The 16,592-nt window shown below is 34.6% G+C and overlaps 1 protein-coding gene and 2 non-coding genes across 3 annotated transcripts; all 3 read right to left on the bottom strand.

The window, feature by feature from the left end:
* Positions 1–2,805: 2,805 nt before the first annotated feature.
* Positions 2,806–6,605, bottom strand: LOC113493836 (caldesmon-like). Its single transcript, XM_026871867.1, has 2 exons — positions 5,475–6,605; positions 2,806–5,177 (listed from the first exon to the last, which is right to left on the bottom strand). The coding sequence occupies exons 1-2, from the start codon at positions 6,403–6,405 to the stop codon at positions 2,953–2,955; spliced, it is 3,156 nt and encodes a 1,051-aa protein (XP_026727668.1). The 5' UTR covers positions 6,406–6,605; the 3' UTR covers positions 2,806–2,952.
* A 4,013-nt stretch (positions 6,606–10,618) lies between these two features.
* Positions 10,619–10,690, bottom strand: Trnaa-cgc. The gene has a single exon. It is a non-coding gene; the product is annotated as a tRNA-Ala (tRNA).
* A 4,032-nt stretch (positions 10,691–14,722) lies between these two features.
* Positions 14,723–14,794, bottom strand: Trnaa-cgc. Its single transcript has one exon. It is a non-coding gene; the product is annotated as a tRNA-Ala (tRNA).
* Between the last annotated feature and the right edge of the window lie 1,798 nt (positions 14,795–16,592).

The following is a 16,592-nucleotide window of genomic DNA, read 5'->3' as shown; positions in this document are numbered from 1 at the left end:
AGTCGCCGACAAGAAGGGCTGATTGCGTTGTCAACGGGTTAATTTAAGATATTTTTCTTTTTGTTGAGCTTAGATAAGGGGAGTTCATAAATTCATTAGAATTTTTCTGTTGCGGTTGGTTTAATTTTTTTTTGTTGTTGTTTTGATTGGTAAGGGTTCAGTTCTATGGATACGATTCTTGAACTAACAGTGTTTATTCACTTATAATATACCTTTGTGTAGTGTTTGTGGAACTTCCACAATAGGTTATAAGATTTAGTTCTGAACATTTTCACGTTTTAGATCATTTTTGGCTAACTACGAAGCCACTATGCCCCTCTATTTATAGTAAAATTCTTTTCAGTAGCAAACTTCTTTGCGGACATGCGATGAACTGCATATAGACTGATATTGCTTGTAGGTAGACACAATACTTTAAAGTTTTGTGAATATCAATAAATTCCAGACAAATTCACACAAAAACTGAATCGACAAAACCTTTAAATAAAACGAAGGCGAATACACGTCGCGAACATAACTCATATTTGTGTGAAAACATGTTCAAAGTACTTTATCAGGGGGATTAGCGTTGGACATACTAATCCTTGCCCAGTTATACCCAGCGCCCAGCGGTGGGTCACCGAAGCCCAGCAATAAATCACACCCAACTTCCACTCCCGGAATTATGTTTATTTAATTTGGAAGTATTAATCACTTTGTATTGGGTGTTTTAATTTATGTCAATTTAAGGTTTTACTTCTTCTGGTACATGTATTTATTTATGGTTTTGGATTTAGTTAGCTGTGTAGCACTACAATTTGGTACCTTAGGTCATTGAATATCATACTTAAAAAACCTTTCTCGTTACCTATCTTTGCCAGAAGGAAGATTGGTGTTTCATATTTCTTCAGACTGTAAATGACTTGTTCAGAATGAAGCCGTCACAATAGTTTATCTTTATTACAGTTATAATAGAACTTATTTTTTAGTTATTGTCCCATACTTAACTAATAGGTATAACCCAAAACATTAGCATACTTAAATTACGTATTAATCAATTCAATTCCTTCATTTATATGTAACCCACAGATGTTCAAAACATTCCTAACCATAAATTAAATGGGAAAACGGTCAATTTGTCCGCTAATCCCTGTCAATCGGGGATTATCCCCACAATTGGTGGTAAATGTGGTAATCCCACAACACTGCACCAATTTACAGAGTCCAGTATTTATTGGGGGCTGGTCACCCTACTCCATTGGTCTTGCAGTGATTATTGGGAGGAACTGACTTAGCTCTTTAAGTGCTGTTGGGACGAATAATTGATTGTCATTGACGTAAATATATAAAGAGTTATCTCTTTGATTTCTAAAGGATTCTTAAATGTATTTAGGGTGTAGGTATGTACCTACAGGTGTCGTCAATGAAAAAAAGTTAAGTATGCTTAAATATTTTACTGTACGTTCTATTTTTCGACTTGAACGTTTTTGAGAAAATTGTTCTGTCACATCTTTGGGCAGAAGTATTTCAAGTCACAATAACTCTTTGTTTTTCAGATAATTTAGTTTGTTTTTAAAACCTACAGATATTTATGTCCATGTTTTAATAAATGCTCGATATTTTTTTTTTATTTAAATTTCAAAGTATAGAGAACACCGTCCATAATTATATGAGAGAATGTTCATAATTTTAAAAGTTAAACGATAAGTTGCATCCGTCTGTCGAAACTTAAGAGCGTTATCGGACTTCTTTATACTTTACGCTAAGTGCCACCAAAAAGTATTTAATGTATTCTTCAGTAAAATGCTTTTAAAAAAGGCAAAAGTTTCAAGACGTTGATGTGAAAACCTAGTTTTACTTTTAAGTATTGAAAGTTTAGCTGTGTAGTGTAGGTAATTATGAATTAAATGTTGCCTGCTTTTGAGCTGTTTTAAAATATTGATAATTTTTGTGGAGTGTATTAAAAGTAGATTGTTGTTGACGATTTTTTTAAACATTTTGTAACAGAATTTCGAAACTTGTTTATTGTTTTGTAATAGCTCGTAGTTTGTGCATTGACCCTAGAGGATTTTGATCCTAAGTAAATAATACAAGACACTGCTGAAAACACTCTTTTCTTTTTGAATGTTGTATATTCTTCCTCTACTTTTCGTACATAGTAAATAAAGTCCAAGTTCTGCAACTTATAAAAAACGAGTACAGTCGGTATCAACGCTATCTCTTCCACCAAATTTTTCCTTTAATAAATATTCGTCCATACAAGCCAGTCCAAAAGTCCAGCGCACTTTGGTAAAGTGGCAAGTAGCCCTTCGTAATGACAGATTAGCAGCCGCGCCGGCCACCTGAGCTGGCAAAATATGCAATAACTCAGGCTCCCCTAATTCACCCGGATCGAGCCAATAAATTCGTCACGGTGATTAGTGAGCGGTACTCAGGATTGTCAGGAGTATTGTTTGTTTATCATGAGTAATTAAAAACAGGTGATGATGTTGGTAGGTTTGGTAATGTTTGGTAGCGAGCGTGATCAGGAGTGTTTTGGAAGGTGGCTGCAAAAGGCCTGTTTGAAACAAAAGAAAAAATACTTAGTGATTTTGCCTTTTTTTGATGTCGATTGGAAAAGTTGACGTTAGATTTAAAAAAAAACTTTTGTTTAAGTCAATCGAATTTTATTGAAAATTAAAATATTTTGATGCATTAAATCGATTTAAAAATCTTTCAGTGTAAAATGCAATTACACATGTAGGTAATGAGTACCTACCGTATGGCAGAACACTTCATGAACAACCTGCCAAAAACCTACAGATTGTGTACCAATAAAACAAAATAGACTTACAAATATTTTATTATACATAATATTAATAACAGTATCAAATTAATCATAACAAGTCGATACCAACTAAGTTAACAATAAAACTAATTCCACAGCCAAGTGGTCTTTCCCGAAATTCACATCACAAAATTAATAATGAAATTTTAAAATGTATCGTTCAACCTGCTATCATCTGACTTTGGACAGTGAGAGGTAGACACGTCTAAGTCATCAACAGTCTTTCTCTTAAGTTGTGGTATCATACTTTTTCTTTTCTCAGTGGGACTTAAAGTAAGGGATGGCAATTGTGAGTTGTAAATCGGTTGCATCACATTACAAGTTGTCAGTTTCGGTATTTTACTGGGTTTTCCTTGGCTGTCTGGTTTCGGGCGGATCCCACCCACATCTACACTTATCTCTGTTGCTGGTCTGTCTATTGTAATCTCTAAGTAAGGTTTCCCTGATGGCAGTTTGATGCCTTTCTTGGTTGTCTTGTACTCTTTAGTTACTTGGAACCTGGTAGTCTTTGTTTCCACCTGCTTGTCTTCCACAGTTTTGGATTCTGTTAAGCTGCCTGAGGTTACTTCGCAGATGCTGACGATTTCTTTGCTGCTCTGTAGGCAGTTGGCACAGGCACACACCGGTCCTTTGCAAGTTGTCGGTTTTTCTATTTCAGTAGAAGTATTATTTTTTTCGGAGTTCGCAGTTTCATCAAGCTCACATTTTTCTAAATCAATCACTTTGCGTCTTTCTGTGCCCGGTCTTCCGGATCTAGGTGTTGATTCTTTTGCTTTATACGTGTCAGTGCTTTTGTAACCTTCTTCGATTTGTTTTATTTCTTGTGCGGTTTTCTCGACTTCCTTTTTGAAAAAGTCTTCTAGCTTTTTTCGCTCTTCCTGTCGCTTAAGCGCCGCTTTTCTGCGTTCCTCGTGCTTTCTGCGTTCTTCTTGCTTCTTACGCTCTTCATATTTCTTAGCTTCCTCTGATTTTCTACGTTCTTCTTGTTTTCTAGACTCATCAGTTTTTCTCCTATCGTCGACTTTTTTAAATTCTTCCATCCTCCTACATTCTTCAGGTCGCTTACGTTCATCCACTTTTTTAGAGTCTTCACTTCTTTTACGCTCTTCAGGTTTTTTTGGGACCGCATTCTTTTTACGGTTTTCAGGACTTCTAGTTTCGGGACTTCTAGTTTCGGGACTTCTAGATTGGGCACTTCTTTTATTATTTTCTGGACTTTTGGATTCCGTACTTCTTTCATGGTCCTTAAGACTTCTTGACTCAGCACTTCTTCTACGCTCCTCTGGACTTCTTGAATCGGTACTTCTTTTCCGTTGTTCTGGACTTCTTGATTCAGTGCTTCTTTTGCGTTCTTCGGGACGTCTAGGTTGAAGGCATATTTTGCGAGTATCAGATTTTCTAGAATCTCCACTCTTATGACGTTCATTATATTTTCTATGTTCTTCAACGTGTTTGCGTACTGCTGATTTTGCATGTTCTTCAACCCTTTTACGTTGTTGCTGCTTTCGAAGCTCTTCAGCTTTTTTCAAGTCGTCTAATCGCTTTTTTTCCTCACATTTTTTCGTTTCCTCTAAGCGTTTCAATTCTTCAACTCTTTTTAAATTTTCTTGGCGTCTAATTTCATCAGTTCTTTTTAGCTCTTCCAGACGTCTACATTCTTCTGCCCTTCTTAGTTCTTCTAGTTGCTTGTATTCTTCAGCCTTTTTAAGGTCTTCTAGACGCTTTAATTCCTCATCTGCTCTACGTTCTTCACGCTCCCGCGCTTCTTCAGCTCGTTTTCCGTCTTCAAACCGTCTTGCTTCGTCAGCCTTCATTCGTTCCTGGAGTTTTCGATATTCATCGGCTACCCTACGTTCTTCAAACTTCCTTGCTTCCTCAGCTCTTATGAGTTCTTCAAGTTTCATTTTTTCTTCGTATTGTTTCCATTCTTCGGCCTTTCTACGTTCTTCCATTTCTCTCTCATGTTTTGATGATTTCTCTCTTTTACCCCTTACAACCCTATCATTCTCAGCTGCGGTTGCGGGCGTAGGCGATTCTTGAATGGTAGCATAACTCGTATTTGTCCGGCGTTCTGGACCAAGAGCTTCAAGACTTAAAATGTTTAGGATGTGTGTTGAATTTGTGTGATCTGATGAGAAGTTAGGTGAAGAAAACTTTTTCATTGAAGATTTCCTTGGAACAATATCTGGCGCAGCTTTGATTGCACTAGCTGATTGGTCTTTAGAGCTGAAATATGATCGAGTTCCAGTTGCAACGGTGTTAGTTACCAAAGAAGAAGGATATTGAGCCTCAAATTCCATATTGCTTGTTTGATGTGATCTACGGAATAATTTTACCCCAGTTTTCATCGTAGATCCGCCGCAATGGGTGTCTGCAAAAGGAATATCCCTTATAAACGACGAACGTATGTCTTCCTTAATACACGTTTTAGTTTTCGAACATTTTTTCGTCTTGTTGTTATCTGGCTTGTTGTTATCTATAAATAAATACACGTTACTACTACAGTCTTTCTTGTGTACTTTTTTCGAACATAATATGTATATTAACGCTGGGATACACCAAGCCACTTCAATTAGCAGTATTATAGATATAATCCACATTTTCTTGGATGATAAATCAAGTGGGATATGGCTAGTTTGGTTTTTAGGTACTGTGTTAAATTTGTTACCATATAAGTCTACAACGTTATTGCAGAGTTCTCTAGTTCTGTTTACTAAAGAAAGTACGCTCCCCAGTGCAAGGTATAAATGTTCATCCTTTAAATGAGGGACAACTTCTTTGGCAAGCCAGGCTTGGAATCTTTCGTCGAACTTTTCCTGTTCCTTAGGATTACTGGCCTGAATGCAACCTCTTGCTGAATCATAATACTTTATCAGATTGTTCGCTGTATCTGGAGCGTTCATGGGGATTAAGCTTACATTCTTGAGAGGTACAAACAACGTGCTCACTTTTTCATTCCAATGAACGTTAGGAATGGGTATAGTTAGACCATTCGGAGTTTTTTCGAAGTAAGCTAAATGATCGCAGGGATCACTCATGCTTCTAGTATTTGACACAAGTTTTAGTGGGGCAACGTTAATAGTCATAGAGTTGAGTACATTTTCGTCAGGTTTCCGCCAGCCGGCTCCATCAGTGTCTAGGTATCGTTTGATCTCGTTGTAGAACTGGAATAGTTTGATGACGTTGTTCTGCGAGACGGTGCCCCCGTAGTAGTCCAGTTTCGCGACAGGTAGGACCCACACTTTGAGGTAGCCTCCGATAGCATCGGAGAGGGCTGTCGTCATAATTGTGTCTGTTTCGGGGTCGTGCGACTCCTTTTTAATGGCCGCGTATGCGTCTCTGAAGAAGCCGAGTAGTATCTTGACGTAATCCTCACTAAACGTGTTTATAAAGACAGGAGGAGGTAGTAGTGACTGGAAATATTTTCGTGCTCGCAACAATCCAATGTCCGTTTTGGACCATTGCTTCTTATTGACATCGTTCGTAGAGAACAGAACTGTACCAACGTTAGGAGACGTTATTTTCTCGTAATACGCTTGGCTTTCACATATCATTATAGCTATAGATAGCATTATCGTGCACGCGTAAATTAACATCATGTTAGTAAATGGATTACAAAATAAATAATTAAAAAATAGACGCGACACAAAATGACAACCATATAGTAAGTGACGTTGACAGCATTGAGCTTGTTACGATGAAATAATAGAATGTTATCAAGGAGGATTGCTTTGATTGAAGTGTTATTTCGATAAATATACAGTTTTGTAGTAACATGAGGGTGATTCATGTACTAAAAATGCAACGGTTTAGTCACGTGTATTTATGGGGATTGCTGGAACGGATTGCTTATTTTAATAGTGTTAGCTCTTATTCAACAGCGTATCTTTTTTGGTTTTTAAAAAGATGGGCAAGAACACTTTAACATCTTACATAATGTGGTAATACAATGTGCTAATATGTAAGTAATTCTCTTGTGTCTACCTCTCTTGTGCAATGAAATTTTAATGTTTTTATAAGTTTATTGAACAAAAAAAAACTGATTTCTGTACAATTTTTTGAACGACGTTGCATATAACTTCTAAGTTTTATAATAATATGACTCATTTATTTCCAGTGGTTTTCAGGTGCCTTCCATAAATCTCGGCGGCGATACGGGGGGGGGGTTCAAGAGGGGGTGGGAGTACGCGACCGGTACGTTAAATTGTTTAATTAAAACCAGCGTCAAATTAGGGGATCACACATATGTGGGGTACGTCTTGGGGTAATGACATTTGGATCTTAGTGGATTGAGTGATTTTGTTTGGAACCTATATTCGTAATGGTTAAGAGTATGTTGGTGAATGGTGGTGTTATATAGATATACACGAGCTTAAGACGTAGAGTATTAATTATTGTATAGATTTCCCGACATATACTCTGCAGTTTTCTTTAAACATTAAACTCTTTATGTTTTTTGATAATTTAAGAATATATTATTTTAAAATTTGTAGATTACTATTCAAAAATTGAGTTTGCAAACAACTCGCAAAGCCTTTTTTGGAACTCATTTCAATAAACAATCAACCAATCTGTCATTAACAGAAATAAGTACTTATATCGCAATAAGTTCAACAATTTGATCCACACAACCACTTGAAAAACAGATGTTAACACCAGCCCAGCAGATCACAATTGCCTTCACCACAAATGATATTAATTACTTATTCGCGTGGCTGACCAATAAATACTGTAATTAATAGACATATTAACATATTTAGACGATGCTGATGGCGTGACTCCTATAATCTACATGTTATTCTTTAATTGGTGTTATTGTGACTAATTATTAAGTTTTGGAACACTCGAGGGACTGTTTGAAGGAGTTTATAAGAGAGGTACTATTTACAGGATTATCGTTTAATTATAATAGTCTAACTATAATTATAATAGCTTATACATGTTTGACTGCTGGGCATAGCGATTTTCCCATGAGCCAATGTTTCTTAAAGCATTTGATGAGGTTGTGAATGGCGTAGTGCAGATTGGTGATTTCGGATTCGAATTGATTAATTCGAATCACTGCACCATGCACGAATCATAGAACATGCATAATTTGCAGCCAGTGATTAGATCATTAGAATAATGATTAAATAATACCTACAACAAATCATTTTTTTTATTTTTTAAACTATTTGATTTTCAGGTATAATGAAGTGAGAGTATAGTAAATTAATAAAATTCTATAGCTGTAAACTAAATAAGTTTGTCAATTAATCCGTCTGTACACGAATACCTTTGTTTAACAAAGACGTATTAATAACTGATTATTAATTAATACAAACATGTAAATTGTATGTAAATGCTCAAAATAGTGAGGTATCGGTAATCAAAGAGTCTAACCCTCTGTCTACAGCCCTTAATGACGCGTGTAACTGAATATTGTTGTGGATATGAGGGATAAGGGCTAGGCTACAATGGAGGAAGGTACGATTAAAAGACGCAGTACGAAGTCGTATTTGCGGCAGTTAAAATAAATATATGCGTAAATTAACAAATAGAATTTTGCGTTTCAAAAATAGATTAATTATAACATGTAGAGTTTAATATTTCATTTGCAATAATAACAAGGGCAGGCAAAATAAAGAAGAGGACAATTTGTACCTATATTTTTTTATTTCATCTATCATTTTACGTTGATTGGGTAAACATTTAGCTAGTTTAACACAAATAAAACGCAATAAAAAGTATTAAAATCTATTAAGAATTCGAACCTTAACCCCAAAATCCTCAAGTCCAAACATAAAAATAAAAAAATAAAAATCATAAGCAACACAACTCACTAGTTTTATGAATTACCAGTACTTTAATCGAGAATCGAGAGTTACAATCGATTCGTGTGGCATTCCCTTTACGGCCGGTATCGGCGGCATCAATCAAACATTATCGCTCTTGTCTGGAGAGCCACCAATTAATACACAGTATTATACGGTAAACAGACTACACAACATTAAAGGGTTGAACACGATGAATGACTGACGTCACAGTAATATCTGACGTTATGTTCCTGATGATGGTATTATATCGATTTTAATTGTTATGTTGGCGTTCGAAGTTTAAATGTAGAGTTGTGATTGCTGATTATTATGCTAGTTTTATTTTTTTGTTATTGCGTTGTAAATTAATTTATGCTTGCAGGGTTGACAGTTAATAATTTTTTTTGATTGATGTTTTTTTTTGTTCGTCTTGTCGGGCTTTTTTAAAGTACTATTTTACAATTTACTTAAGATAAAATAAAAGGCTACAGCAAATGTGTAAGTCAAGATAAAGAAGAAATATTTTTTACATACATTTTATTTGCTTTTAATGAAATCCCAATCTAAAATATCTACTAAAAGATCGATCACACCGATCAACTATATTGTGAAGGACAGAAAAACAATGAATAAAATATGAACCAAACTAAATAAAAGCAGTAAATATCACAACACTAGTACAATATTACTCGACAGGTAATTATTTTTAGCAGTAGCAACCCTTAATTAGGGGTAGGTCTCGGTGAGCGGTGAGTTATGGCGGAGGCACTCGGATTTATCGCCTTTGCCCAATAAACGTCTTATGATTAGTGAGAAAAAACAAAAGATGTTTATTCAATGGAAGAGATTGACAGATGGTGAGCGTACTTTGAATGTAGTTTTTATGGTTCCATGATAGCTAGACATTTTCGATTTTTACAGATGATTAGTGTCGTATGCCTGTTGCCGCTAAAACGAATACTAAAAGTAATATTCAAGGTTAAGTAACAGTTGTTACGATTATCAAATTGTCGTTTCAGTCGTTTGACAAACAATTTTTTTTGTACCTCTCAAATTTTGCCACCTATCGATTTGATTCGAGTCAAACGAAGACTTTCGATTTTCTCTGGTTTTTCTTTTTTTTATTTACACAGGTGCTTTGAAAAATGCATCAAAATAAGTTAATTAGTTCTAGACTTTTTATTAAACCTTAAGGTAAACATATATCTGATCTTATACTATAATTTTGTTTTAATTATATGAAAAGCATATGATTGGAAGTACCACAAGCACTCAATCATGAATAATAATTAATATGAATATAATTTCCTTATATACTTGCTTTAATTGACACAAGTCACTTCCAGTGTCCTGAAGATCTGCGACTTTTCACGGATTATTTCTCATTTTCATCTCTGGCCGTTCGTTTCAGTGAAAAGCTCTTTATCTAATGGTAATGTTAATATTGTATGGTAAGATAATGGCCGCTTATTTATATCGAGGTACGAATCCAGGCTTAAAATATGTATGGTAAGCAGAAAACTGCGTTAAATATTTAGGACTAGGTTATGGTCGCGGTTTTGCCTGCTCCGATGTTGGTTATTGTAAAAGTACCTAGATAAGTATTCGAAATACCAAAATTGGTTTAGCATTTTAGTGTTTTTTTTTTTTTGGAATGATTCGCGTTATTTTAAGTTTAACCCTTTTTTATACTGCATTAGTGTAGTAAGTAGTTTATCTAAAATTGTGATATTAATTATTGTATATAATAAATAAGTTCTTATTTGTATTGTTAATAATACACAATTTTTTAATAAACTTGGTACAAAGATGTCAGTGTAAACCAGAATTAACATATGTAGTAGTTTTATTTATCCGGATTTTATGTTTCCGTGATATAATTTTCGATTTGAAGCGTGCGGGCCCGCGGGCACCAGCTAGTTGAAAATAAAATGATTTAGTGTAGTGATTACTTTTAAGAACATATATAATTTCCAAAAAAATACAAATCTCAAATAAAACAAGACTGACCATGATATGGAGATGCTGGGATTTGAACCCAGGACTTTCAGCATGCGAAGCAGACACTCTACCACTGAGTTACATCCCCGGTATGAACAAGGTATGAAATAAGTATTATGCATGAGAACTTGCGCGGATTAATTAAAGTAATTAATTTGATAATTGCTATTATACTTTAGTTAGGCGTTATTTGTTTAACACCTACTGCCTACTTAATAAATATGGAATAGTTTAGTAATAGGTCTATTAATAACATGTTTCTAAGTATATTTCTATAACCTATAAATCGATTTCAATATTCTGCAATAAATATTCTTCTCAAATTTTTAGGTGGTTTGAAAGTTGTATTGATGTAGTTAAAAAGATACTGACATGCAATATCTGATGTTTAGGTATTTTTTCATATTAATTTATCACCATTTACCTTTTAATAAGATCAGAAGTAAATAAACCAACGATTTCCACACTTACATAGAAATCAAATCATAACCTACATCTATGAAGCACCATTCACCAGTTTCTATGGCATGGCAAAACCCATGGGGTGTGGGGACAAATTGTAGGGCCCCGTGGGAAATCTACGGTTATTAACTGTCAATCACTACTGTGGCGCCCCCTGGTGCCGGCTCAAACGTCACATAGATTTCTTCGGCGGAGATTTTTATGATGAAAACATTTTATAATAAGTGTAGGTGTGGGTTGTGTACAATGTTTGCTCTTGTATGTAGAGGGATTTGAGTAGAAGTGGGTTGTAAAAAGGCTTATAGAGGTTTATATTCCTGTATATTTGTACGCCAGGTATTTGGCAGAGCATAGTGATACTCCATATAACGTAAGATCTGTATCTTGACCTATGTATCACAAATAAATATTATTGATGATTGATTGAGGAGTAGGAATTATAGATTAGTGATGGTGTCTGAGTGGTCTTGAACATATTTGGTTGTCTAGTTGTCTTAGATTTGCGTTCAAAAGTATAGTTATGATATTAACATTGATGCAGAAGACGTGTCAAAAAATGTCCGTGATTTAAGGAAAGCAATCATTTTGGTGGAGCTCGGGTTTAAATTCAGAACTTTCAACATGCGCAACAGTCACTACAGCCTAATTCGAAGCGTTTTATTGAATAGTGATACTTCCTAAGTAAAGGTAAAGCAAGACTATACACGGTGATTTTTTTGTCGTCTTACAAAAGGAGCCCAGTTCATGTATCCGACGTAAAATACCCCTAGGCGCGATTATTATTTTTTTTATCTTCAACTAAGACATTAAGTACGAAGAAAAATTAAACAAGAAAAATCTGAAAATACTCTTAAAAATGATAAAAACGCCGCCCGCGCCCCTCACCATTGTTACAAGGCTCGGACCGCGCTCGCAACAGAGCTGTGTTTCTAAAAAACTACATTTTAAATTTATTCAAGTCTCATAAATACCTATTTTTTTTATCGTGAACGTGTTCTAGTCATTGGATACATGAACTGGGCTGCTTTTGTAAGACGACTAAAAAATCACGGTGTATACTAACAAATAAAAACATATAACAGACGAAAATAAACAAAAGAGATACACATACATTTTAACTTAGAACACAAGTTACTAAACCCTTAAAACAACCGTAAACATATGTACAGATTGGTTTAACATATAAAACAAAGCAAAAAACATAGAAGTTAAAATAAAATATGTAAAAAAGGTGTGATACAGCCGTTAGATTCCCATTCGGATTACCGCGCCGTGGAAATTGAGTCGCCTCTTCATTTCCTGAGCCGAGTAAAGTTTTCACAGCTGAGCTTTACTTCTGATGTACGGTATAATGTTGTTATGTTGGCTATCTTGATTCTTCTCGTATGTTGTTTGTGGACTGATGAAGGATTAATTTGAAATACAAACTCCTTAGTGTTTTGGCGTGATAGGTGGCCGAGGAAGGAGAGTTCCGATGAATGCTTAGGAGAATAGGAATAGTTTAGATAATTATTATTATTATTATAGGCGCCCAGTGTAAGAAGCGCTCTATAGTAATAATAATAATTATCTGCGGTTTGGTGTTTTCAGATTACAATATTTGGAGTCCAGGTTTCCTCTAGATGTTGTCCATTACCTCTTGTCCGTGAAGTCAGAATATTAGAATAATTAAGAAAGTTCTCTTAAATGAAACTTTAAAAAAGATTGGTATTTGTCTGCGTTGAGGTCGAACCTGCTCCTTGCATCGCAACGCTGCCACGACCACTGCAGTACTTGAATCTAAAGAATTTTTAACTTTGGATGTCGGGCAAAAGCAGCATTCTTCTTGTCTTGGTATTGGCCTATCTCCTTCAGATAATATTTTTTTCGATCCAGATCGGTTTGATATGAATGTTATTATTTGATATTATTACAGTATAGGATACAGTCTACAATATACAGAACAGAAAAAGACTATCTTTTTTGACTACTATTTTAGCACTGGATGCTGTGCTTTACAACATATTTACTTGTAATCTCTTACTTACAGATAATAAACTAACATTCAAAGAGTTTACATTTTTGCTATTGTTACACCCATATCGTAAAGTACAATGGCTTTCCATGTAAGCCCGCAACTGCCTGGAGGCAGTCACTAACTAGTACCGCGTAGTACCACGTACAGCAAACTGTCTGTAAATTGTTTAACACTAATGCACTTATGTCGTTATCTACCGTTCAAAGTTCTCACCTAAGAAAATTACTAGACAATAGAATAATGACTTACTTACATCTTGAGCCGACTTTAGAAAAGGAGGTGTGTCGTGTTTTCTTACGATGTGAGGATTTCTTCATTTAAGTATTGCAGTGTTATACTTAGGTAATTGTTAAAAACAAAGTTCTTAAAAAAGGGTAGATCTGCTATGACCAGACACGACGGCTTACAACATTTTTTAAAGGTTTGACAAATTTCTTTAAATAGGGATTTTGGTTTCTGTACCTAAAGGGTAAAAAGGAAACCTTTTACAGAGCTTTTTACTTTTATCAAACTATCCGTCCATTTTTCGGTAGCCGGGCTGAATTTCGTGAACCGTGATAGAAAGTTATTATTTTACAAATGATGTCATATTGTCATGCCACTAAAAAACAAAAAGCCATTAAAAATAAATTTCGACGCTAAGTTTTGTTTTATATTTCAGCTATTTGTAGCGAACCTTGAGTATCACGAGACCGACTTGAAATGTTTCACTTGACAAGTTTGGTTTCAAAAGCGGTTCAAAGCGTCTTTTCATTACACATGACATGTGAACAGCCCCTAATCACCATTCTATAATCCCCAATAAAATATAGATCAGCATTTCGGCAGTTGATGAAGTTGTACCTCATATGTTATTCCATTTGGTCTGACATTTTGGTGGCTATCAACTATTCAAGGGCCGACCCAACCTAATGGGGTTTACCTTTAAAACCGTGGTGCTATGATGGCTTGGCCTTTCGTTATTCGTTTAAAATTGTTCGTTTTGTGTTAATTTGTTATTGGTTTCGTTAATTGTATTTTTTTCGATTTTTTTATCGTTGTGTATTTTTTAGGTTGCCTGCCTGTTTTAGGGTTAGGGATAATTTGATTCGTAAATTAAAAGTTGGATTTCGAATGTGGAATTGTCGTTGGCAGAATAGTGACAGCAATAACTGAAAAAAAATTGAAAATTCTTCAAAAAAAGAGAATACCTATGTTATTGAAGTACCTTATTTGTTGTTGAAGTTTTATTGCTATTTATGCGGTTTTTTCTTTCTTAGAGTTGTATTTTTTTATCTTTTATTTCTTAATTATCTACTTTTAGTACTGAGTAATTGTCCTTGCTGACCTTAAGAGTATTCAGTCATCGGTGCTGTATTTTCTGCCTACCCCTTTCAAAAAGAGATTAAATAATAAAAATCAAAATTGTACATTTAATTTGTATGTCCAGGTGCATGTCAATCAGCTTCTTTTAAATATATTGTTTGAAACATTTTGTGGTCGCCCACGTGCCGCGGGGTTGCGCTCTATTGACGCAAATAATCATAGACAGTGACTGAGTAATAGCTTGTATTTGAACAATTCTCGTATTTTTTAACATAATTTATTAAAAAATACCAATAAGAAAGTAAAAAGTATCAAAACTAAATCACTGCGCGTCGATGGAGATGCTGGGATTTGAACCCAGGACTTTCAGCATGCGAAGCAGACACTCTACCACTGAGTTACATCCCCGGTGCGTTGCAATTTGAAATACTACACTAGTTATTCAAAGCAACAACAAATTTAAATTAAAATGAAAAACTGTAGATAAAAATGTATTTTGCTGTTTGTTTTGTGTAAGTAATAAAATAAACCTAAATTCTACACGATTGAATCATTCGCTAGATGGCGCTATTCTTAATTATTATTAGGATGCTATTTTTTTTTACAAAATTTAATGGCGATTGTTACGAAGTTTGAATTATACCTTTTGTTGTTATCAAAACAACAAAGTAAAAAAAATGCTGCGAACAATTAGTTTACAAATTTTGTTTTGTTGACAGCAGAAAAATCAAGTACTTGTAGTGCACCCCAAATAAAAACGACAAAAAAAAAAAACAAAAAAAAACAAGGCAAATTCTAAAAAGTCACTGTTACTCTTTTAACAATTTCCTGTAGGTGCGCAGTGATGTATGGAAATCAAAATCACATCAACGTAAGTCTCTTTTGTTACGATCCCCTATTGCCATTGACCGGTACTAAACTACGTTACGGCATTCTGGTAATAAATAATTAGCACTCAAACATTGCTCGTCTAAGTAGGAAGAATATTCCTTTTCGATAAGTGACGTGTCTTTGACAATTCAATCACCTGGAGAAACGTCAATTGTCTATGGATCCGCTATGGCGTTAATACAAGCCAGAGAGCAGCAATAAATGACCTTGAAATTTATATTTTGATGACAAATGTATTTGCAGTTACACTTTGCTGGATATTCTGGTAACCTTAGGCGCTTTAAATCATAGTTATCATGCCCAGACAGCGTATTATAATATTTATAATAGAGGTCAGTGCACAACCCCTTTTAGTGTTGTAATTACATTGCAACAGTACTATATTATTATTATGTAAGTCGTGTTTTAGGTATTGAGTTATTTTTATGATGATAATAATATGACAGTAATAATAATTATTATTGCGGTACCATTCAAAACAATGAAGCTTAGGAAATAATTTTAAATATATATTTTTTAAATTATATCGCATTAATAAAATATTTATTAGTAAATTAAAAAATGTTTTGTAAAGCCAGTATTTAAAATAAAAATCAAGATACAGCTTAACTTTTTATAGGTTTTGCGCTGCCTTTTATTAAAAAAAAAACAGAGCTTCTTCAATATTAATATAATATAATGTTGGACAATATTCACACAACGCCATCTAGTCTCAAATTAAGCAGAGCTTGTGTTATGATGAGTACTAGACAACTGATAAACATACTTATATAGTTCTAAATACATACATATTATAGATAAATTACACCCAGACACAGAACAAATGATCGTGCTCATCACACAAACATTTGTCCTGGGTGGGAATCGAACCCACGACCTCCGGTATAGCAGTCAGGGTCACTAACCACTAAACCAACAGGCCACCGGCTCCTTCACCTGACTAGAAGAAAATTAAACATAAACCACATGTATAAAATACGAGCTACCCCGTCCCCACTTCACTGACCGACATTTATCCGGTTAACACGAGTGCTTATTATCATCTTTAGTCTTAAACACACAAAAGTAGAAAAAAAGGAAGTTGGGCTCTCGACACTCAGAATTCCCTACAAATAGAATAAAGAAAGATTAACAAATCGTTAATAACAAATACGAACTCGGGAACTAAGATCTAAAATTAAACCGCGATAAAATCCGTAAAATTAGTTTCATTTCAATAACAAATAGGTACATACATTTGTGGGTACCCTCAATTAATCTGTCACCCACAACAAAATTATCACTGCGGAAATACATTATTTACCGTAATTTCAAT

Source organism: Trichoplusia ni, chromosome 5 (assembly GCF_003590095.1).
Source record: "Trichoplusia ni isolate ovarian cell line Hi5 chromosome 5, tn1, whole genome shotgun sequence".
Lineage (NCBI taxonomy): Eukaryota > Metazoa > Arthropoda > Insecta > Lepidoptera > Noctuidae > Trichoplusia > Trichoplusia ni.
This window is presented reverse-complemented; position numbering and strand designations above follow the sequence as displayed.

Coding starts and splice junctions, on each gene's coding strand:
- LOC113493836 (XM_026871867.1), bottom strand. CDS start 6,405: ATGATGTTAATTTACGCGTGCACGATAATGCTATCTATAGCTATAATG. Junction 5,178..5,474: donor TAACGTTGTAGACTTATATG/GTAACAAATTTA, acceptor TTCCTTTTGCAG/ACACCCATTGCGGCGGATCT.